The following is a 25,938-nucleotide window of genomic DNA, read 5'->3' as shown; positions in this document are numbered from 1 at the left end:
ATTAGTCTTTTGTTTGTTATTCCAAGATAATGACACAAATAATAATGATTATGCCTTAAAAGAGATAAATAAATTAAGAAACAGCAAAGGGTAAAAGAAAGCATAATGGAAGCAGCCTTTTAAGAACAAAATCAACCCCCACATACCTAATTCTTTCTTTTTATCAGTTATATATAGTACTGAATGAACCCCTTTTCATATTATGAAAAACCAAAAGGTATAGTCTATAAGCTATATGATATTCCAAAGTGCAAAATGATTCATGACTATGCTCACCTAATTCCAAACAAACAGTTACATTCACATGCACTTCACATCAGTTAAGAATATACAATCTCTGACTTCTCTGCTTGTTCTAACTCAACCTCTTCCAATTGCCAAAGACAACTTAAGTTTGTCAAACATTTTACATGGATCAAAGAATGGTACAAGGGGGTGAGTTTACCATGTGTAAACGCTTTTAAGTTTCTGAGCGGTCAAAGAAAGACTCAAAGTACTGAAAAGGCCTCAAATAATGGTTCTCTTTGCTTTGCACACACACTATTTGTTGTTTGTCATTTTCCTTTTTGTATGGTGGCTTACTTCTTCCATCAAACACACCACAAATGCATTCAGAACTTGATAGGGTTTACACATGAGTTTGCACAAAAGAAGAGGGTTGGACAAAGTCAAAAGTTTGAAATTAATTAGGAAACTACAAAACTTTGTCAAAGATGTCAGGCTTTTCAGAGCAGTCTTGGAGCATCGCCACAAATGAATAATATTGTTAGAGGAGCACCTAATTCCCATAGAGGTTCAGTGTCAGGGTAATACAAAATTAGTCTACATGTTAAGTTTTGTAGTGATTTATGAGCCTATAAATATAACTGTCTTTGTCAGCTCAATAATGCAGTTGCACGGTGTGAACATGGGTGAATGAATGACAACGGAAGAGGACATGAAATTGTAAGGTAATTCGTTATTTCATCAACATTTTAACAGTCTAGACAAGTTATAGCTTCCTTCTGCAGATTTCAGGACCAGTTTACCATAGGTCAAGGTAAAATCTTGACACATTTTTGCAGGTTTCACACTTAGCATTGAGGTTTGTGTATTTTATACAACAGTTATGCCATATCACAATGGACAATCGAGTTATATCACCGAGAACATGGTTACCCTTTCAAGAGATTGCAGAAGTTGCCAAATTTAGAGATCTTGAATTTTGACACTGCAGGCTTCCTTATTCAACAACTTGTTCTTTTTAACACATTCTCTGGTTTTGCTTAAAACTTGTTAAAAATCACAAAACTATGAGTAAAACTAAATTGAAAGTGAGATTTACATCGTTTTATATTTCTTTTAATAAATTTCAGCTAATTATAATATTAAAGAAATATGCAGAGAAATATTATTACATATTTATAATAATTATTCAATAATAATAATAATAGAAAAATCTACTTACTCCAAAAGTAACTTTAAAATATTCACTTCTATTTTCTTTTAAGCTAACTATTTAAACAAGTATGATGTTTATTTTTTAAATAACTTGATTTATCCTCCTCCTTATTTTTATTATGATAATAATAATAATAATATAATTTTCCAACCATGAGGGTGAAGTAGCATACCTTAATTCAGAAGAGATGGAATCAGAACAACTTGCAGTATGTAGGATTCAACTACCCTTTCCCCCCTCCCCCAATTAGAAAAAAGAAAAGCTGAATTTTAATGACAAAGTACACACGTGCTAATCAAACAGTTGATTTTACAATCAGTGGTTATTATTGCAGTTTATCTATTTCCTAAAGTGTGGTTTTTTTTACTTTAAAGGAGTCAAATACCAGGTACTATGCCATTTCAAGACTATCTATGTTGTACGTGCCATGCATGTTAAACATGGCACTGCAATCTGCAACATCTAAAAACACATGAACTGGAACTATTGTCCAATGACATAGGTGAATATAAGTATGTGTAATAAAGAACTTAAATATTACACATAGTTTATTACACCGAGCTAATCGAATCATCTTGGCAAAAATAATACATGAAACTCACCAAGAAGTTCCAAATAGATTGTGCAATTAATCAAGAGACGACTAACCCAGAGCAAATAAGATGCTAATGAATCAATGAAATTCATTCTCAAAAGAATTATGTACAGATTAATACTTTAAACCAATCTAAATGATCCCTTCCATTATCACAAGCCATTTCATCAATGTGAGAATCTGTGATTGGTTATACCCGAATTTTGGCAAGGTTAGCACCTTACCACCCACTAAATAATTTGTGAAACTCAGGCAAAAGAACCCAGAAATTCATCAGCCTCCATGGTATATGTCATGAGTTAATGATCATGACAAAGGGGTAGAGGAAAATCACCTTGCATCTTGAAAACCTGATATCCCCTCCCAACCACCCAAAACAAGAAAGTTCCCATCAACTTGAGAATCTTACACTCCCTTCTCTACTTGCCCCTTCAATATTCACAATGAGCTCATCAACTATGAGGCTCCATAAGATCAGCAAGGGTTATTTTTCCGCAGTTGCCAGCATCTAGTCTATCAAACTTCTCACTAACCTGCATGACGTCCTTCTCAGATACTTTTCCCATCTCCTTGAGCTTGTATATGACATATTCTGATTTACTGCATGTCCAAAACTTAGTATATTCAGTAAAACCACAAAAATGTTTAAGTTGCAAAATTTGATCAATTAGCAAAGACTTCTTGCCAGGATAAAAGACAAAGAACATTATAACACTAAAGAGAAAAGAATGATGGGACCCGAAGAAAAGGAAAAATAAAAATACAAATTTGACATTTGGAGATTGTTAAAAAATGAGACATTGAAACTATTAGAAGATTACTGTATGTATTTGTCAACAATTCACAATAACAGAGAAAGATATGTCCATAACTACGAGAAACAATTGAAAGAATCTGCATGCAGACAATATTTCAAAATTATATACCAGTCTCAACCATTATGGGGAGAAACATTAGATGAAAATCCATAGATAATGCAGTTAAGAAAAGAAAAGCACAATTCATTATAAAAATAAATCAATTAATTGAATATATATTATCTTGTGAAGCCCAGATGAAGGGGTCCAGAAGAGAAATGCATTAGTTGGGTTACAGTTTTCTAACAAGACTATGGCCTGTAAAATGCTACATGTGCGAAGCACTTTAATCCACATATACAAGAACAAAGGAGATATACAAATTTCTTCGAATTAAAGGAAGAATTAAGATTATAAACATACTACAATGCTACGGAAGAGGGTAATTGTGCAAAGATTAATACAAAAGACTGACATTGAAAATCTAAATGATGTCAACAATGGAAACAATATACTAGGACAACAGTTGATGAAGTGATGTCAAAGGAATCAAAGAGACCTATATATGATTTTTAGTTGATTTGGAAGGCATATATACTGTTCCTACTTCCAAGAGAGGCTATGTGGAGTGGAAGGCCTAAAGAAAAAAGGAGTACATAATGCCTATCATGACAACTGTGAAGATAAAAGGTGAGTTCACAACAAATTTTCGTATAAGTTTGTCTCAAAGGTAAACTTTGAGCCCTATCTGTTCACCTTCGACTTAGATGTGTTTACTAAGCATATCCAAGAGTCTATGCCATGATAGATGTTTTGTGGAGATGACATAGTCCTAGTCAAAGAACTGAGAAAGGAAATAAATGGGAACATCAAAGATGCAGCTGCAGACATAAGTTATGGAAACACATGTATGTTTAATATGAGACACACATTACAACTTGGAGAAAATCGGAAACCATGCCCTTACCACAAGTCACACAGTTTAAGTATCTTGGCTCCATCATACAAAAGGATGGAAAAATGGAAGGTGATGTATACCATAGGATTGAAGGAGGAGTCCACTTAACGTATGACAAAAAACAAAAGTATCACTCAAGATTGAGGGGAAAAAATCCTGTAGCTATATGATGTGCATGATGTATAGAACTAAGTGTTGAGCCGAAAAGTTAATAAGAGAATAATCTCCATATTACAGAGAAGAGAAAGTTGAATCAGATGAGTGAATATCTTAGACATGACAAGATTATAAAAGAATGCATTCTCACTATACATGAGAAGACTTATACATAAGCCCTGTTGATGAGAGTAGATCTAAATAGAGAGAGATTGAGAAAAACTGTAAGAAAAACGAATGAATTAGAGGTCAATGGTTTGCGTAGGCACAAATCATCACATTACAGTGTAACATTGATGTTGTTATGAAGGCAAGATACTCTAAAAAGGGAAAAGTACAACAATACACAAAATTACTAAATGTGAATCCAGGGAATATCCTATTTTGGTGTCATTTATGGCTCATGTGTTTTGGAATACAGTACTCATATGTCTTACTTCACTAGATACAACTAACTATATATATATTTATTTTGGTCAGCAGATACAACTAACTATATAAATTGCAATACTTGAATTTTTCTAAAATGAAAATGCTATGCTTTTGTTATAACATATGGAAATATTCAAAATTATCTCAGCATATTTTAGACTACCCTCTATCATCAGTTTCCCCATTTCCTCATTATTCACCGATTAATTACCATGTTTTCTTATATAATCGTGATTTGTTCTTAATGTAGTTCGAAATATGAATAGGAGATAATATTTTATGATATATCACCATCTACAATAATTTGAATGAGTTTAGCTCTACTTCACAAAATCCGCTTATAACACGAGGATTGTCCTCTTATATACTTTTTTCAAGCTCTTACATAGTGAAAGCTGGTTAGCTTGAGCTGCAACCTAGCCAGATAAGATCTAACTGTTCAACAACAGACTGCAGCTTTTCTTACAAGATGACAGTTGGCTAACTAACTTTTATAAGATGTTGTGTGAGTCAGCTTAACAAACTAGTTAAAAGAGTAAGACTGGTACAAAGAATAGCCTAACACTAGATATACTATCAACACCTAATTTCAAAGAGGAATTACAGTGGTATCACCCTGTGACATTTTTGGTCAATATTTTTGCAGCAGGAACTCCTAAAAGTTTACATTTTATTATTCTACTTTAATTTCATAATTCTTACTTCAAATTAACCATATTTCATGTTGTCAACCCTCCAACGCATTTTGACATTTAGCTTTGTTATATATTCCTTTCGGGGTGTTCAGCTCTCTTCTAGCTGCCTTCTTCATTCCGCAGTCCTTTTCTCTATCTTAGCCTACATTGTGCAATTTTCCAGCATGTTTAAAACAATTTTCCAGCTATTGTGTCTTCCTTCTAGTACTCCTTGGTCGTGTTCTTTGTTGCAACCATCTCTATCATCAGTTTCTTCTACCACTATGACATCTCCAGCATATCATAACAACTGTATTTATCTCTGAGTTCCTGTTTATTCTGTCTGGTCACCATTGCCAATCTCTCACTGCCATGCTGTCATTCCAGTTAGTTCAGAACTCTATTTTGCCATTTGTGACATCATTGTTTCAATATTCTCTCTACTTGTTGACCCATGACCTCCATCCAAATCTTCCCTAAGAAAGAATTTGCGCACAATGAGATTAGAGATTTCAAAGCCCCATAGCTTTTCAAAGACACAAGCCTGGCTTTGTGACTTCACCGGGCTTTAACAAAGACATCAACCTGCTGTTGCAGAATTTCCATATATACTATTCTAGCGTTGTAATATTCTTCTCAAAAGAAGTGTATGTTTGGAGAAAAGTTTAAAAGTACATTTGGATGTCAAACGTACATCTGAAGAAGGATGATCTCTGTATCTTTTAGTTTGAAAGTACATTTAGAAGGAAGCTAACATCAATCCAAATTGAAATAAAAAAGGATAGTTTGTTTCAAGGTATTATACAAGCTAGACTTACAAAAACATGCTTGCATCCATCCAATTTTCCATGCATTCTCACTAAAGAAGGCATTGGCAGCATCAACAGTGCCACAACCTCTCTAACCAGTCCTAACTGAGTAATGGGGATTACAACCCCAACCAAAAGGTATGTTAACATTTAGGTATGGCGATCAAGGAGCAGTAAACGCCCTCATCATCCAGTGGAAGATTTTGTTGAACATATGCCTATAAAAGTTGTTTGACAGATTGTACTCTGTAAGAATTTCTTTAAGTTGTTTACATTTAAAATGTTAGACTTTTATGGTTCTGTTTTTAATTTCAATTAATATTGATATGCCCATAAAATAAGGGGTTGTAATCTGATATAACTTATGCTCTTTATATAGAGCATATTAGTAACTTCCCAGTCTCTGTCACTCCTTTTCTTTTTCCTATTTTTATAAACCAAATACTACAAATTGGTATCTTGAGGAATCTATGAAAAGCAACAATGGAAGGAGATATAGCACACACAACCAGCGCACCTACTTCTGATGGTGAGTACAAATTATGGACTGCAAAGATGATTGTTCATCTTGAAGCATTAGATCCTTGGAGGCATTAGAAGACCACTATGATGTTTCTGGGGTACCTAAAATTCCCACCCTAGCTCAAATGAAGACTCGTAGAGATGAAGACAAGAAAGGCTAAAGCTAAGTCAAAAACAAAATCTAGAAGAATTATGAACTTGAAATCTCAAAAGCCATTTGGGAGTACCTCAAACAAAAAAAATCATGATTGTGAAAGAACCAAAAGCATGGAAGCTCTCAACTTGATCAAAAAATCCAAGGTGCATAGCATGAAAGATACAGATTCCATCAAACGCTATGCTGACAGACTCCTAAGCATAGCAAACAAAGTGCAACTTCTTGGTAAGGACTTTCCAGATGAAAGAACTGTACAAAAAATTCTTGACACTTTTAAGGAAAATATGAATTGAAGATATCCGCTTTAGAGGGGTCAAAAGATCTGCCAACCATTGCCCTTGCAGAATTCATAAAAGTTTTACAGGCATAGGAGCAAAGAAGAACGATGAGACAGGAGGAGATAGTATAGTACAAGGTGTTTTTCAAATAAAAGCACAAAACTCAAGACGTTTGAAAGACCAAAAGAAAAATAGCAAATGGAAGAACAAAAAATCAAAAAGGCCCCAACAAGCAGCAAGAAGAGACTTTTCCTCCTTGTCCACATTGTCAAAAATTAAATCATCCTCAAAAAAGGTGTTGGTGGAGGCCAAATGTCAAATGCAGAAAAGGTGGCAATATAAGACATATAGAGCAAATGTACAAGTCTATAAAAGAGGAGATAAGGTGACTATGGAGGAACAAAAAGATGAGCAACTTTTTGCCAAATTGCCATAACATGTTTAGCAAAACCAACAATTCTAGTGACTCATGCCTAACAAATAGTAGTTGCATAGACCATATGACCAATTGACAAGAAGCATTTTAAAGAGCTTAATAAAATAGTCATTTTCAAAGTAAAAATTGGCATTGGTGATTTCATCCGTCAAGGGAAAAGGGACCATTGCTATTGATAGCTAGACAGGTTTGAAATAAATATATAATGTTTTATGTTATATATATGTCTGATATTGACCAAAATTTCCTTAGTCTTGCACAACTTGTGAAAAGCAGCAATAAAGCCATATTTAAAAACAATCAGTGGTTGATCAGAGGCGAAAAAAGCAAAACAAAAATGTATTTAGGTGAAAATGAGAAGTTATGCTCTAAATCAGATGGAGGACTAGATTGCTTTTTTAAGCACAGCCAACAATGTTGAATAATGACACAAGAGACTCGAGCATTTTCATCTTGATGGATTGTTATACATGCAAAAACATGCCTTGGTTAAAGGTGTGACAATACTTGATGACAAGAGGGTTGCTTGTAAATATGGCAAGCTAATTAGAAGACCATTTCCTCAACATCGTGGGGTGCAAGACACAAGTTGCAACTAGTACATCCAGATGTTGGAGGATCTTAGAGACTATCATCTCTATATGGTAATAAATATTATATTACACTTATTAATGATTATACCAAATTTTGTTGGATTTTTTCTCTTTAAATCCAAAACCAAGGTTGCTTACTTATTTTGAAAACATGAAGCATTTGTGCAAGATCAAAGTAGTTGTAGGTTGTGCGCAATAAAATCATATAACGAGAAAGAATATGCAAATGACACCTTCAATATACATGCCATGGTATCAAAGTCATTCATAGCTTATCCTAGTCAAGTTTGTTCGTCTCAGCAAAACCCACAAATATAATCTCATACTCGGCATAAGGAAGTGTTTTGGAGATCACACATCAAAGAGTTATGGTCAAATTATACTATATAAGTGGATGCAAACCTCAACTTACTAGTTTGTTTTGCAAGATTGAGTTAGGCTTAAATTCAACTTTCTTAAAATCCCTTTTCCATGACACGACTAAGCATTTTAAGATTAAGTTGTTTTTCTTAAGAGACGTGCAAAGAGAAGGAGAAGTCAAGCTAATTTATTGCAGAACCAAAGCCGCTATTTAGGCAAGGAGAAGATTTTATGAACTCGTGCCCATAAAAGTTTTTTGACAAACATAGTTTGTTTCCCATTTTGTAAGAATTTTTTTAATTTGTTTGTTAGACTGTTATGGTTCTGCTTTTAATTTCAATTAATGTTGTTATGCTCATAAAATAATGGATCGTAATCTAATATGATTTATGCTTTTTATATGAAGCGGTTTAATAGAATATTAGTAACTTCTTAGTCTATGTTACTAATCTTTTATAAACAAACTACCACAGATTCTTCCTCTCAAAACAACTCCTCTAATTTCCCCTTAAGGACAAGGTGAAAAGCGTTGGGATGGGATGCTGTGAGGGAACTTCTTCAGAATTATAAAATAGTGAGGAGTGGTCCAAAGACCTGTCAAAATATCTGGAGTGTATATCATTCACAAAGAAGACCTCTCAACATACTTGGACCTGGTATCAGTCACAAAGGGAGATCTTCCCTGTTATTCAAGTAAAGATTGACCCTTCTTGCCATTACTGTCAAAAGTTCTATCATGGTCATTGAGTACTGATGAAGGATTGACCCCAACCAAGGATGAAGGCACATGCTTAAGAAGACTAAGCATGTTTAGAAAGGAAGTTCATTAATCCTTCATCCCTTTCATTTGTGTTTGTTATTTTTGATTCCCTAAGTTGACTTAGTTGAATCAACTTTAGTTGACTTGTTGACCTTTGACTAGGTTTGACTTGTTGACTATAGTTGACTTGACTTAAGCCAACATGCTAATCTATGTTTATTTGCTTTGTAGGTTAATTAGGAGTAAGAAAGCCATGCTAGGTGGCGCATGGTGATTGGGGAGCATAAATGATGTGAAGGAGAGAGTAAAGCAAAGGCATAAAGCATAAAGTAAAAGGCATAAAACAAGTGTACCTATGTACCTTTGGTCTCCTTTGTTGTTTGCACACTTTGGCCACATTTTGGAGACATATGAGACATATTCTTTGTCTCCTTTTGTGCTAGAACGAAATTAGCCTTGCACACACCATAGTTAGCTCTTTTGTCTCTCATTTTTTGTAACCTTATTTGACCTAGTTTCTAGAAGCTAGGGTTAGGTTTTTGTAGAGACATCCTTAGGTATCTTTTATTTGCTTAGAGGCCCCTAAACTCTTCTATATAAGGGGTGCTCCTAGACATGTAAAAGGGTTGAACATTTTGAAGTAAAAACACTCTTGTGTCTCAACCATTTGTGAGAGTTTCCTCCCTAGGGAGTGAATACTTTTAAGCCTTATCTTGCATAGCAAGTGGCGGCACACACCCACTCATCTTCAAGGTTGCCATGGCTTCTAGCCTAGCCTTGTAGTGGCGTGCTTCTCACATTTTTACCATTTCTTTCCTTTCCATTTTATGTTTTCTTCTTCCTTTAATTTGTTCTTGGTTTTCTATGGTTTATGTGCTTTCCATTTCCTTTTTGTTTTGAATCAATCCATCATCTTCTTCTCTTGAACTTTGTGAAAAAAACCTTCACATCTAGATAGCTTGCTATCTTAATGTCCAGTGGGGATTTCACTTAGCTTTCTTAATCAACTCACACCATATTCAATAATCTTAAAAAGGAACAAGATAATCCTTCATCAAGTACTACTTTAAAGTTCAACAAACAACAAGAAGGTGAATGAACACAGTTTCTGCCCATATTCTTCATGTTATCACATCCTTTGTTCTTTAACTACTATAAGTTAATTCCTCATTATTAACATGAAATCTTTCATGTCTTCATGAGCAATATGCAGGTATCAATGATTGAGCTAGATGTATAGAATGGACATGTTTCAAATATAGCAAACCACAAGATGTGGCTCAGTTGGAAAACTGGGGACCATTTGGTTTGAGAAAATGTATTTTGTAATCACAATTAATTAGAAAAATGTTAACTAGTTTTATTGGTGTTTTCTATTTTCAAAAGTTCACATACGAGAGCAAAATAACTTTCTATTCTTTCTTGTTTTCATTTTTTGTTTTCACATTTTCATATTCAAACTTTTGAAATAAGATATAGCGAAAATAGAAAATGAAAACAAAATTAGTTTTCTTGAACCAAATGGACCCTTAACTCCATGTGGAAGGACATTACTGCAGTGCAAGGTTTCAAAATCCACTATAAGCACCTTATGGTAAAAGCCTAGCCACCAATCCCTAAGTGGAGACTACTCCTTCCTTCACACCCAAAAAAAGTTTAAAATAAGGTACAAATCTTTGGATTTTCCCCCCACAGGTGTCCTCGTTGTCTACTACAACTAGAGATGTCAGTTTTGCTTGAATTAGTTTGATTTATATTCAAGATACAACTGAAGCCAGAATGATGCAACAACAACATTTTGAGAAGAGGCGATAGAATACAACATAAAGCTCTACTCCCATTCGAAAAAAACACAAGAACCGACTGTGAATAATGGACAGTATAGCCATCCGGTTCTAAAGCTTAAGCTCAATATAATATAACATAATGAGGAAAACATCACATAGACACAAATGGAAACACTGATGTAGATTACTGTGTTGAGCATGCTAACTATTGTAACAGCCCAATAAAAAATACACTACTTGGTAGAGAATCTTATTGTCTAGTTTTTTTAATTTGATGTTTGCAACAAGAAGAAGCCTAACATTGAATTTGGATAAGGAATTTTAATAATTCCAAGAAATTGAAATACATTGCAATTGAATTACTTACAATTGAATTTTCTTCATTTCATAAATAGTTTATTACTTACAATTGAATTTTCTTCATTTCATAAATAGTTTGTTTGGATGGAGTAATTGAAATATCTTAAATTTCGATTTTCTTGTTTGGATGAAGAAATTTAATTTCTCTTTTAAGGCAAATTTTTGTCTTAAAAATATTTGGATAATTCGACTTTACACTTAAGCCTGAGTTGACTTAACTCAACATTCGGTCTAAGCTGACTCGTCTCAACCTTCGACTGGGGCCAACTTGTCTCAATCTTCGGCCTGGATCGACTTGTCCAAAACCCATATTCGTGTCGACTTGTCTTGACCTTCAGACCGACCGACTCATGTCGACCTTCAGCCCAGCTGACTCGTCTCAACCTTTGGCCATGACCTACTTGGTTTGTCATTCATCCTAGGACAAATTGGCTCAATCTTCGACCTATGTCAAATCGGCTCAGCCTTCAGCCTATGTCGAATCGGCTCAACCTTCAGCCTATGTTGAATCATCTTGACCTTCGATTCAATCAACCGGCCTCAACCTTTGGTTCAGACCGAATCGCCTCATCTCAACCTTTAGCTTATGCCGACCCGTCTCGACCTTTGGCTTTCGGCCCATCTCAACCTTTGGCCCGTGCCAACCCGTCTCTACCTTCGACTCGTGCTGACCCATCTCGATCTTTGGCCCGTGCTAACCCATCATGACCTTCTGACCCATCACAACCTTTGGCCTGAACGACTCATCTCAACCTTCAGCCACAATCGACTCAGCTCGTCATTCATCCTAGTAGGAATCGGATAAACTTTTGGTTCGTCCAAAATCAGCTCAACCTTCGACCTGTGTCGAATTGGCTTGACCTTTGGCCTGTGCCAAATCGGCTTGACCTTTGGCCTATGTCAACTCGTCTCAACCTTCGCTCTGACCAACTCGTCTCAACCGTAGGCTTGGGCCAACTCGACCTTTGACCTGACTAACTCATCTCGACCTTCGGCTTGTGGTAACCCATCTCTATGTTTGGCTCGGGTCTAGTTGTCTTGATCTTTGGCATGGCGAACTCATCTTGACCTTTGTCCATAGCCAACTCGGGTTGTCCTTCGTCCCCAGCCAAATCGGTTTGACCTTCTGCTCAGGCGGTATCGGCTCTACCTTAGGCCTATGCCGAGTCAACTCGACCTTCAGCCTATGCTGAATTGGCTAGACCTTCCAAATTTTCTTAAATTTCAATTTCTTTGTAATTACTTTATCAAAAGTCATTTTATTGTAAAGACTTTTAAATTATTCAAATAAATGGATTATCCTTCTAAATTATCTCATCCAAATACAACATAAGAAGTAAAACCATGTACAAAAAATTGAACTAGAACTAAATAATGAATGCATACTTTGCACCACTACATGGCGAGCATTCTCTACAATTTACAATGCATTCCCAACAATTACATCGTATTTTATATTACTGAAGTAAATGCCAACAACTTAGTTAATAATGACAAAAATTACTGAAAAGTTGTGGTTTGAACTTGGGTGAGTCAGGCATGACTGTGGAGGATTGGCAAAGATGACTGGAGATTATTTGAAACATGTCACAAAAGTTAATGTCAGGTGAGACAAGAACCAAAGACAAACGGGGATGTCATCCTGAAGATATCACTGTAGTAGAAATCTATAAAAGAGATTAACAGAATAAATAATTCTACCAAAACTCATGAAAAAAATGAGTGGAGGACGAGATAAAAGTCTGAAGAGAAACATGGGTGTTAGTGCATGCCCGTGATGTCACAGTGATGGAAGAAACCCATGAAATAGATTGTCAAGAACTACTAGAAGGAGCACACAGTAGTCAGAAACATTCCTGAAACACGCTGATAAAATGCATGCTGAAAGCTAGGATGGAGAAGGAGACATTGGAATGAAAAACACAATCAGAAGAAACCTGGACTAGCAGGAAGGAATAACATGGTGCAAGGGTGTTAAAACGAAAAAAGACATTAAAGGGTTAAAATAACACAAAAAGACGATTAATTTGTAAGGATAATCATGAAATTAAAATATAACTCCAACTTTTAGGGCGCTCAATAGCAAAGCAGTGACAGGACAGATCATGGAGAATGGTGCCACTCTAATCTCATGATGAGACCAAATAATATGTATTACAATGCATTTGATATATTTAATATGTTCATGAAACCTATAGCATAGCCCTGATATATAATGATAATCTTAGCCAATTATGAAAATAAATCACGATTAAAAAGAATATGATAGGGGAACTAATTCTAGAGAATTATCTAACACTAAGAATTATTGAATATCTGGTAGCAAGTCTAGGCAAAGGATATGTTTGATCAACTCCATCAACATCCCATTTTTTTACTTTCCCTTTTGTCATTCTTATGGTTGAACCCACCATTTACCTTTTCAAGTTTCACTTTTTCAGACAAAGTTTCTGATGGCATGCAAGCTGTCCAATTTACCAAAGAACCATATACGGCTTTAGGCCAACTGGTGGTTTTAGATACAAATGTTTATAATCAATAAAAGAAAATCACAAAGAGCCAATAAATCATTACATTATTGAGGCTCAACTCTACTACAATCACTGTAAGAAAGCAGTGAGAAAATAGAAACAAAGTAAGTCAAAGAACTGAAATTTAGTTGGGTGATATCTGTAGGGATTTAATCGGATTCTGAATTCATAATTCAAAAAGTGGTTCATGATGCATGGGTGAGGGGCTTGTAGGTGGTAAATACATTTATGTGCTCTACTTTGATGAACAAGAACATCAATCAATGCCAAAAATCAGTGAATTTTTATGAGATCGAAATGAATCAGTCCATACCTCACAAAGCCATTGTTGTCTATGTCTGCAGCAAGAAACTCAGAAACAGTCATATCCTGACCAAGAATCCACTTCGCCATCATCCTGTGCCGCTTATCCACTCTTGCCTCAGCCAAATAGAGGAACGCTCGAGCCACGGCAAGAGTTGACACGAGCAACCAAATTGCAGCAAAGATCCGGCCATGCATGGTCTTGAAAGCATGGTCTCCATACCCGACCGTAGTAACCGACATAACTGAAAGATAAAAAGAGTCCAACCATCCAAGCTTCTCCACAAAATGCATAACCCCCACACCTACCCCAATACAAATCACCACAACTCCCAACGCCAACGCTACCTTCAAACGGATCCTCATCCTCCCTTTCTTCACATCAATTATATAAGACTTTCCATCCTTCTCACCCCTCCTCCCCTTCACTGCTGTCAACATATGACTCTCCTGCAAATCAAGCACATAGCTAACCATCCCACTCAGCAATATGTCTATAAATCCAAACCCCACCAATACAAACAATATAGAGAAAAGTTTAGTGGCTGTGCTATTCGGAGTGATGTCACCATATCCTATTGTGCACATTGTGACTATACAAAAATACAATGCATCAACTACAGGATGAGTCTCGGAAGCTGAGAAATTATTACGATTGAACCAATAAATGACAACCCCTAATGCCAAATAAAGAGCAAGAAGAATCACACCCTGGCGCACAACACTCTGGCTGCCAAATTGCGGCCTTGGCACAGAGGATTGGGGGTTGAAATCGCTGATCACCGCCATGGCCGGCGCGGTTTTGGAGCGGTGAAGGTTTGTTTTCCGGCAGGAGTAATTGGGGTCAAGGAGCCAAGAGGATGGTTGTTGCGACTGAGAATCAAACCGTGAAGGCGATGCACAGTCCTGCGAGGTAGAAGAGGAACATTTTGGGGAATTGTGGGGGAGTGTTAAGGCATCAGCCAAAGGTGTAGGGTCCCTTGGGGTAGCACAAACAGGTCCAAAGATGAGACGGTCCTTGAATTCCATGGGGGTCATTGGATGAACCATGTCTTCGTGCTCTGGCAAGGGACGTAGTGGTGACAATGCCAGGGGCTTCTTTCTGGGGCTGAAATATGGGAGTAGAGGTTCCTTTTCCATAAGGGTATGCGATTTTCCGGGTTCAGAAAAAGATAAACGATTGAACCCAGGAAAAGACGGTGGCTTTGGAGAAAGGAAGAGTTTTGCAGAGAAGGGTGGGTTTGAGAATGAAGCTAAATTGGTTGTGAAAATGCAAAAGAGAGTCTTTGTTGTGTTAAGAGTTTTTGATGAGCAAAGGGGGGAGGATGGAAGTTATAACAGATAGAGAAAAGAGAGAGAGGTTTGCATTGCATTTGCAGTACATAACATAACATAACATGGGTACAAGAATAAGGACGGTGTTGACGTGGGAGGTGACAAAACATGTTTTCTGTGATTCATTGATTTGGGTACCACTCGTTCCCATGGTAGATGCTACACTCACGCGCTTCTTGGTGGCAAGTTGCCCAAATCTTTTTCCTTTTTTTTTTTTAACGAGATTATCTTCTCTCAAAAATTAATAAATACATCAAATTATTGCCTTATTCATAACTTTTTTCTTCGACACTCAATTGACATTTCATAATTTTTAATATTTTCCTAATAAAAAACACATGTTTGACCTCATTAATATATTGGGTTTTTATTACCTAAAAATTATGTTTAACTTCATTAATATTATTTACTTTACCAATCTATAACGTTTTTTTGAAAAAGAATAAATGTTCTAATTTTTGTATTTTATTTTTTAACTATTTATTAAACTTTTAGGTAAGAATTCATATGGAGAGTCAAAATAATATTTTAAAACTTATATATTTTATCATTAGTACAATAAAAATAAATATATAATTTAATTATAACTATAAAATAAATCAGATATATTTAATAGATTTTTTTTATATTTTAAAATTATTCAACTCATCAATGATTAAGCTAAAATATACACTATTAAAAAGATATATTGTCTGTTAGTTTTGATTTAAATTCGTAAAAAATATTTACAAATTTTATAATTTTGTAAGAAATAATTATTCATGAAAGAATTAGCGTTCAATTAAAACTAAAAGTGGTAAAAAAGAATCTTTTCTTGAAAAAAAAATTTCATGAAATATGAAGAACTCTAATAGTGATAAATTTTCAATTGTATTTTTTTTTCTCAATGTAAATAATTATATTATGTACAAAAAATTTATCTTCTATTTTATTTCATAATCTTGCTTAACAAAAAATAAATATTTTGTTTAAGTAAAATGTACTTCTTATTTTTGTCAAAGATTATTATAGTTTAAATATGATTAATAAATTTCTTAAATTTGAATAATTAAGAGTATTAATAATAAAACTCTAAAGTTAAATTTTTAAATTAATTTTCTATTGAATATTATATTAAAAATTTAGTTATGAAATAATTAATCAATAATAAATGAGTTAGTAAAAAAGATGATAAATATTTTTATCCTTATTAAATTAATTAAATAACTAAATTTTACCTATAATTAAATTATATTTTTTGAAAATTATAAATTTTAATTACTAACCTATAAAAAATAAAAATAAATAATGCGCACCAAGGTCCACCCATATATATATATATATATATATATATATATATATATATATATATATATATATATATATATATATATATATATATATATATATATATAATTTTATTTATTTTTCATCACTCGTTAGAAACAATTTTATTAATTTTATGACTAATTTAATTTTACCTTTTTTAAGACATAAAATGTTAATAGTGATACACAATAATTTTATTTTTATATTTTATATATATACTGTTTATTTTCATAACCATATTGTTTATAAATATGCTATCCATTTTATAAATATTTATAAAAATTATTTAAAATTAGAAATAATAAGTAAAAGGATAAAATTAATAAACAAAAAGTATATATAGTTATAGATATAATTAAAAATAAAATAAATTTTAGTTATCGAAATAAAAAATATTATAAGTTATATTGTGTAAATTTTTTTTATTATAAGTAATTATTTAAATTTAGAAAAAATATCTATTATAATGATAAAAAAATAATTATTTTCTTATAATAAATAATTATTTGAATAAAAAAAGTAGTTACTAAAATTATAAAACTGAAAAATAATTTTTATATTAAGAATAATTTTCTAAAATTAAATAAAAAGTAGTTATGAAGAAGTTATAATTGAAAAAACAAGAAACAAGATACATAATATATCTGTACATAGTTATAAATATATATTTATAAACTAATTTATTATTTTAACATTTTACTTAATATTATAACTTTTATAGTATATTCTTCTTTAACCGTCAATACAATAAAAGTAAGATATTTGCGTACATGTATGACATTTTTACGTTATATTTGATTAAAAGTAATTATATATATATAGTAATAGACATAATACATAAAGTGTAATAATTGAAAGTAAAAAATTGTTATTAAAATAGTTTATCGGCAAATATAAATGTATTATAAGTTCAAAATTTATTCAAAATATATTTTATCAAAAGTTTGAAATTTATGTAAATTAGTATATTAAGATGCGAAACTTATTAAGAATAGACAATTAGATATAAATTTCACAATTGTTAACAAATTATTCTGAGTTTTAGTAATAATATCAAATTTTGGTATATTTAATAAGTTTATTGAATGTGAATAAGATTATTTATAGTCTAAATAGACGTAAGTTGCCCTTCATGGACAATTAACCAACAACCAAAGATAATGATTTTGAAACCAATTGTTAGATCAAGTGTTTACCATTAGGTCAAAAGTTACAACTCATAATTAGGACGCAATTCTTTTTACTTATGAATGTAATAGTTCAAACACCACAATTCGATTGTGACTTGGTTCACCTAACCTCTACCAAGAGACAATTGATGTCATGTGGACCAAAACATTGGGTCATAATAATAGATCTTTTGTGATATTTATAAATATAATTTTGTCATGCACATGAAGATCTTATGAAACATTCACGAAAAAATCATTTACGTGCATAAGCTCTTATTATTTCATCATTTAAAAGCTTTTAGTTCTTAAGAAAAATCATTTATTAGACGACTTACAAAATAGTATGATTTCACTGTACATATTTCACACTTGTGTGAAAAATGGTTATTTTATTTCATATCCACTCAATTGAACACGAAACCATGTATAAAATAACTTTATTGATGTATAGTTTAGAAAGGCGTTATGTAATCATGTAAGTAAAAAATGATAATGAAAAATACTTATAAATATTTTAGTGAAACTCTTTGAAATTTAGACTAGAAAACTAAATGTCACAGAAGTTATGGGTGGACTAGTTATAAACCAAAAGTGTTTAATGTCTCATCATATTACTTAAACAATGTTTCTCTTATCCATTTCTAAACATGTTTTGGAAAAAAAATTTGAATGCTTTTATGAAACCTTTAATCAACCCCTTTAAGCATCTAATTGCATGATTTGAAAAATTACTCAATGTTTCATTTAAGCTTTATACAAACCTTTGTCTACTTGTTTTTATAGATAACTTTTTCTTTTAGTTGCACTTATAGAAACATCGTCATAAAAAAAAACGTAGTGAAAATATTGTAATTATTGTGAATTTTTTTAATGATGGTTTACTAGGGAACTATTGTTAAAAGTTATATCAAGACATGCGATGACGATTCTATTGAGAACCATCGTTAAAAGTCTTACATACGACAACGGTTTTGTGACTAACTGTCATTAAAAATTATGTTTCTTAAGAAGATTTTCTTTTTCACTTTCGTGCTCACGGTTTTCTTTTTTGTGTGAATTCTTCCTTTTCTTCTTTCCAATTTACTTTCTCTACACACCACCCCTTCAAGCTTGCAACATGTCGCACCTCCAAGCTTGCCAGTCTTCGTACCACAAAGGCTCTTTGGTCGTCTTCCCACCAAGGTTGTTGCTTTTTTGTGTGGGATTACTCCTTATTTGCATGGAGTGGTTTCTTCCCTCGTCGAACTTTGTGCCATCGCCATTGAAGCTTGTAGTCGTTGACCCTTTGAATGTCGTCGCCATTAATCATCATCACTTTAAGTGTGTCGTCACTGGTTGCTCACTAAATCACCATTGTTAAAAAGAACTATTAAACAATGTCATCGCTAGTCGTTATCATTGTTGGTTTGATACCACATGACATAGTGTCATTTAACTATCATTAAAAATGCAAACTCACGACAGTTGGATTAACAATAGTTCTAAGACTCTATTTGGAAGTTCTTTTAAATTGTTGTTAAAAGCCCAATTGTTATTGGTGTTGGTATCACAACATATTTCTTAGGGTGAGTTCTTATGGAGACCACAAGTTATAACCATTAAAATAGTCCAAATCCAAGAAACATGTTTCATGAAGAGCTTATTCGAATGTTAAAGGTGTGTAAACTAGAGCTAGAATAAGATGGTGTGATCAAGAAGGAGAAGATTATCGTTGTTCACCTCAACTAATGAACTCATAGTAGAAGAACCTATAGACAAATATTCATATGATGTTCATTGTGAAGTAAATGATGAAATTTCCTTCATCTCACGTAAAATGCACCACATGTTGAAAATAAAAAGAGATTATAGGCAAAAAATGATTCAACAAAAATAAGAGATCAAAGATAAGAAATCACATGTTGCTTGTTACGAGTTTAAGAAATCTAAACACTTCAACTGTGGATGTATACAGATCAACAAAATCCAAGAAAAGTAAATATTACTAGTGTAAACAAACACTTTTTTTATAGCAATATATTATATCGGTTCTAATTCACTAGATATAGAAAATGATGTGGTGACAATTTTGTAAATAATATGATATTTTCTATACCGGTTAGAGCTAGAATTAATATAGAAAGTGAAATGGTAATACTTTTGTAATATTTAAGAAGACTTTCGATATCGATTCTAATTATAACCGATGAAGAAAGTAGTTTTTTTTTTATTTTTAAACAAAAAAAAACAGAGGGTGTTTAGGGTTTCTTTTTCTCGACCCAACACCCACACCTCATTTCACATTCAGTTCCCTTTTTTCTTAACCCAAAATTTTCTTCTCCCAACCTCCACCTCAATCCAAAGAACCAATCATCTCATCCTGCTAGCCTTTTCACTGATACTCGTCACTACTACATCCAAAGCTCTTTCTCCCACCACATTTGTTTGTCTTCACGAATGGTGTAGCTGCAATTCCCGACGACACATGCGATGGTTGGAGTGTGAAGATCTAATGTGATGGAGCTACGTTGTTGATGTCGTTCGTGGTAGTGTAGATATGGAGATGGGCTCTCACGATCTCCTGTAAGGTCAATGATGATGAGGCTTAGAGGCTTGCGTGGTGGTTAATTTGTAATGATGGCCTCTGCCTCACGCTACCAAGTCGTCGAAACCTTTGTGTGTCATTATTGCCTCGTTCAGAAATAGCTCTACCTGTAGGAGAAAACCCTTGCTCCTCTCCTCCGTAAGGTTCCCTGGGTTGCTCTCTCTACTATTCGTCAAGTTCGTGCCCTATGCTTTCAACTACAACAACATTAAGGCACCATAGGTTCAGGTTTTAGTGAGGCTCTCCCTATCTCTGGCTAATGCTTTTGTCTTTTGTTGCTTGTTTATTAGATGAGGAATTGGAACCAAATTTGAATTCCGTGTTTTATATTGTTTGGATATTTAGCATATTTTGGTTTGGTACAAAGAGACATTTATTAAAATGATTATAGATATTGGCTTGTGTTTATGTGTTGTGTGTTGGAAATGTAGGACGAAGAATCATGGAGATTGATGTTGATGAAGGTGAATGGAAGGTGGTTTCTAATGGTGAAGAGCATGGGTGAAGGGTTAAAACTTGGAGTTTATGAGGTATATTGGTTGTGGCTTTAACCGATATAAAAAAGGGAACTTTTTATACATGTTATGGAACTGGTATAGAAAAGTGAAAACTTTCTATATTGTCTGTTTCTATACCAGTTCATGAACCGATATAGGATTTTTAACTTGTATAAAAAGGTTTTTCTATACTAGTGTATGTGTAACACCATATTTAGGAATGTGATGTGTTTGTGTGTGTTGAAATTTATAAGTTTCTATTTTAGGATAATTTAAGACTCTTGAAAGACTAAGATAAAATTAAATTAAATATAAAAAATGGAGTCAAAAAATAAACATTAAAGCACAATTGAATTAAGAAGTGAAAAATAAAAATATAAGTCTCTTAAAAGTTTTCACTAATTTAATTGCAAGTAAAATGAGTTATAAAATGTTGTAGATGAATTAAGTGTTGTTGGCCTTGTTAGGTGAAGGGAAAAGCCATTATTAAAAGAAGAACAACCAAACATACACTGTGATTTTTTTTGTGACTGATTTATTTAAAACATCTTTTCAGACAAGAGGGCTTCCTTTTTACCATTTAAACTTATAACTTAGAATATATGACATGAGTGTTGAAATTGCCTTCCACTTTTACAATAATGTAGAATTAGATTTAGATAGTTTAGAGAATAGAAATGGATTCCTTCGATATGAAAACATTAAATTAGATTCAAAAATAACTTAAAATATAAATATAGGTGTATAACAAACATTATGAAATAAACAAACTTACTTTTGTATTTGATTATGGTTTTATTGAAAAATCAAGAATTATTCATTTTTGGAGTTGCGCTTATTTTTCTTCACATTGTTGTACATTATAACTTCAATTTCAATTTAGGTGATGGAATAATTGATGGAAATTGGTTGAATTTGTGGGATGCTTGTGTTATAGTTGTTATGTTGTCGAATTTGTTGAGCTATGTAATTATTTGTTTACGTTTGGTTTATATGCATGACTTGATATATGTGATTATATAAGCTTGTTTGTGGTGTGAATTATTGTAACGACATTAAAGTAGTGGAATAAAGTTCGTTTTCCAACAAAGTGAGTTACTTCAAATAGCAAGTTTTTATTGTGTGAGAATTTAGAATCATCATATTGTTTACTTAAAAAGTGTATGCTAGAACTAGAGATACATTGTGGTATCTATACTTATGAACTATCTATTTCACCGAGGAAACATGTAGACAATCTTAAATACCATAAAATTGTGATCACAACGTAAGAAAACATATTTATGTTGACTTTATTATTAAGTTGGTCCATATATTTAGACCTATAATTCACTTTATAAATTTCAATATTTAATAAATAGTTAATTTAATCTATTTCATTAAGTTAGCTTTTAAAAATGTCACGTATTAAAATTTGATCTTGAAATCCCTCTTTGTTTTTCTCCTCCACCTCCCTCATCCTCCACCACTTTCATCAACCTCCATCCACTTCCTTAATTTAAATATTAGTTATTTTTAATTTAAAATATATATATATATATATATATATATATATATATATATATATATATAAATTGTGTAAATTTTCTACAGGTTCAATTAGATATTAAACATTATTAGTATATTTTAATGAGATTTACTTGAATGGTTATGTTATATCACACTTTATTGGATTATTTATTAAAGAAATTATTTACAAAGTATTTAATCTAACATTAGAAATATTCATTTATGAATATAAAAAGCGTCACCGAGATATCATGTAAAAACTATAAACAAATCATTAAATAACAGTCAATTTTAAAGATTAAAATTTTGTCTAACTCATATATTATAATTTATCTTTATATTTAATATTATTAAAAGAAAACCATTAAATAATAAAAAAATTTATAAACTAAAAATTATTGATATATAAAATAGTTTTTATTATAAATAAAAAAATTATAATTAATTTATGAATCAGAATATTTCTAACATTAACTATTAAAACTTTAGATATAAAAAAATTAGTTTTTTAATTAATTTGTAATAAAAACTATTTTAGATACCAAAAAATTAGTTTGTAATTAAATACTTTATACATATTTAATCTGACACTACAAATGTTCATTTATGAATATAAAAAGTGTGATAGAGATAGATATGAATTAAAATATACAAGTGAGAAGGAAACCTAATCTTGGGAAGTTGGTGATTATGTGAGGATGAATAACTCATAAACTCACCTATTTCGATATTAGAAGAAGGTATCGCAAAGTTGGGAATTGAATGAAGTGGTGTGAAAATGAAATGGAAGTTCAGAAAAGGTTGGAAACATTTCTGTCTGATTGCAACAAAAGTAGAAAAGAGTCATTCACGTGAAAATGAGATCTACTTTTAAATAATTTTCTTATCTTCATTTTGGATCACACTTAATCTATAAGCTTCTTTCTGAGGGCCCAATCACCATGCCTTCATTTATCTAAACGCGGGTTTAGATTATTTTTCTATAATCTATAATCATTTTTCTAAAATGATTAACAACACATCGCCAACGTACTTAAACGCGGGTTTAGATTATTTTTGTTTTTAAAACGCTTTTTTGACAACTGTTATTCATAACTGTTGATTTTTTTTTTCTAACGCGATTATACGCATCAAAACGTGGAGCTGATTTAGGAGTGATGAATGAATCTCATTTTTAACTATAGTTATTGGAAAAGTCGTGTATTCCTCTTCATTCCCAAAATACATTAATTATTCACTACGCATATGCTTAGATTTTTCGTTTGAATAAGCAATTTAGTTGAAGGGTTATATATATAAGTCCTTATATTTCATAGTAGTAAGCTATTTTTCAAAACTAGTTTAAATAATCTGAAAACAATTGATGAACTTTTTATAAGTTTTCGTGTACTCTTTCAAACAAACGACTATAAAAGTTTTTATGTCATAGTATAAGTATTTAAAAATAAACAATATATGAGCTTTTTCAAAGTTTTATAAGTGTTTATGGCATGGCGTTTTAGATTTATTTCTCAAGATTGACAAATTCATTTAAAGACAAGTACCTAATTTCAATGGTTAATTAAAAATGAACAATTTGTATTACATTTTTTTATTAGAATATTTTATCTTCTCTCGTCAATCAATACCTGCTCTTTTATTTCCAGTATATTTAGAAAAGTCAAATCTTGATGTTTGATCATAGAAAAAACTTGTAAAAAATATTTTTAAGAGATATATATAAAAAAAAGGATATTTTGATGGGCACTAACAGAAATAATTATTTTCTTATCCATTTTATTCAAAATCGAACATATTTTCACCCATTTGTTTCCAACTTTAAACATTTTATAGAACATGAAAATTTAACTCAAATATATTATTAAGACTTTATAAAACAAGTTCGAGCTATTTGGATTTCACCAAATCATATTATATTTTAGGAAATTAAAGTATAACAATTTTTAGGTTATTAACATCCATAAGAAAATTTTATCAAATTTAGATAACATCTACCATTCAATCAAAACCAAATAGCCCAACTACAATTCAAATGAATATAAGAAACTTTAACCTCAAACTCACAAAAACAAATATTATCAACTCATACCCCACATGAAAATAATGAGGTTGAATCTCTACTACTCAATTTCACGTGCAACTCAAAAGAAAAAGAAAAAAAAAGTTACCCAATTTAAGTTTTTATGGATCAATCGCTAGCTTTTATCTTGAAGAATTCGAAAAGAAAAGGGAAACTCTAAGAACTTCTACATACAAGGTAAAGAAAAGTCAAAGAAATTTAGTATTATAGAAATCGTGAGTTTCACATAAAGGAAGATGAAATTGTTTATTTTGCTATCATAAGCTTAAAATTTAAATTAAAGCACCTCTTAGGGTTCATTATTTTTAAAACCCTCTTGTTTAAAACTTGTAAAAACATGTTTCTACACAATCAAAATAAAGTTAAAAAACAATTTCGAGCAGAAAAAAAAAAACAAAACACATTTGCATTTCACGAAACACGTTTGCACAAAAGGGTTGGTGTAGATTTGGTAACTTTAATCTCAACTATTTAACGTTCAACTAATTCTTCCACAATTCTAATAATGGATTAGTAGATTTATGTAGCTTCAAGTACGACACGACATGTGTAATTGAGGAAGACAAAATGCAAAATTAATAAAATACATTTTGTAACCATACAAAAAGATAATTTGTGATATAGATATACGATGAATCTTTTGAGAGAGTATCACCAAAAAGTTACAATATTAATAAAATATTGATTCAATCTATCTATAAAGAACTGAAATCACTTCTAATCTTAAATTTTAAGACAGTGAATTTATCAGTATTCAATTTTTTATCGGTACTCAACATGAGATTTAAACCCATATTTAGATAAATTCAAATAAAAATTAAATGAAAAGTTAATTGAAAATTATAACCTATAATTAGTTAATGTCGGTTATATATATGATTTAGTCTAGCAAACTCATTGTAATACTAAAAACAGAAAATTGAAATGGAATTAAGAAATGAACATTGATCTGGTCAAAGTTAATAAATTATAGAATATAATGCATGATTGCGATACTCAATTAATAAACAATATTTTTTTTGTATCGTAGAAAAGTTGTGAAACCACAAACATGAGCGGAAGAAATACATAATTTAATTATTCAAGTGCAGTTGTCTGTTAGCGTTGTACACATAGATATGATATGACGCAAACTGTTTGTTATACGTATACATCTCATTTAAATATTGAGTATGAAAATTCAGTTTGCAGAATGCTCAACCTCACAACTCACAAAAACCCAAAAACCTATGCTTACAAAAATAAATAAAAGTTAACACCCTTTTATGTCAATTATTGAGCCACACTTGCTGGGTAAAAAGAATTGAAATCATTCTAGAATATGTTTAGGGTAATTGAGAATCATGAAAACTGATTTTGCCAATATAAATATAATTTTAGTTTTATTGTGTTAATCAAATATTGTTATTCTTTTCAAGAATATTAAAGCACTCATTTTTAACTCAAAATTAATTTTATGAATGGAGATAAAGAAGATACTTGGATAGATAATATGCTTTAAATT

The 25,938-nt window shown here is 31.9% G+C and overlaps 1 protein-coding gene across 1 annotated transcript; it reads right to left on the bottom strand.

The window, feature by feature from the left end:
• Positions 1–1,940: 1,940 nt before the first annotated feature.
• On the bottom strand, positions 1,941–15,350 carry LOC114179077 (two-pore potassium channel 3-like). Its single transcript, XM_028065284.2, has 2 exons — positions 13,960–15,350; positions 1,941–2,636 (listed from the first exon to the last, which is right to left on the bottom strand). The coding sequence occupies exons 1-2, from the start codon at positions 15,087–15,089 to the stop codon at positions 2,489–2,491; spliced, it is 1,278 nt and encodes a 425-aa protein (XP_027921085.1). The 5' UTR covers positions 15,090–15,350; the 3' UTR covers positions 1,941–2,488.
• Between the last annotated feature and the right edge of the window lie 10,588 nt (positions 15,351–25,938).

This window comes from Vigna unguiculata, chromosome 3 (assembly GCF_037176805.1).
Source record: "Vigna unguiculata cultivar grain cowpea cultivar isolate G323 ecotype 2 chromosome 3, ASM3717680v1, whole genome shotgun sequence".
NCBI classification, from domain to species: Eukaryota; Viridiplantae; Streptophyta; class Magnoliopsida; order Fabales; family Fabaceae; genus Vigna; species Vigna unguiculata.
The sequence above is the reverse complement of the archived record's forward strand: the minus strand, read 5'-3'. Positions and strand labels throughout refer to the sequence as shown.

Bases quoted from the DNA above. Each gene is read 5' to 3' on its own strand.
- LOC114179077 (XM_028065284.2), bottom strand. From the start codon at position 15,089: ATGGAAAAGGAACCTCTACTCCCATATTTCAGCCCCAGAAAGAAGCCC. The intron at 2,637-13,959 runs GTATGGACTGAT...TTGGACATGCAG, and splicing joins GACAACAATGGCTTTGTGAG to TAAATCAGAATATGTCATAT.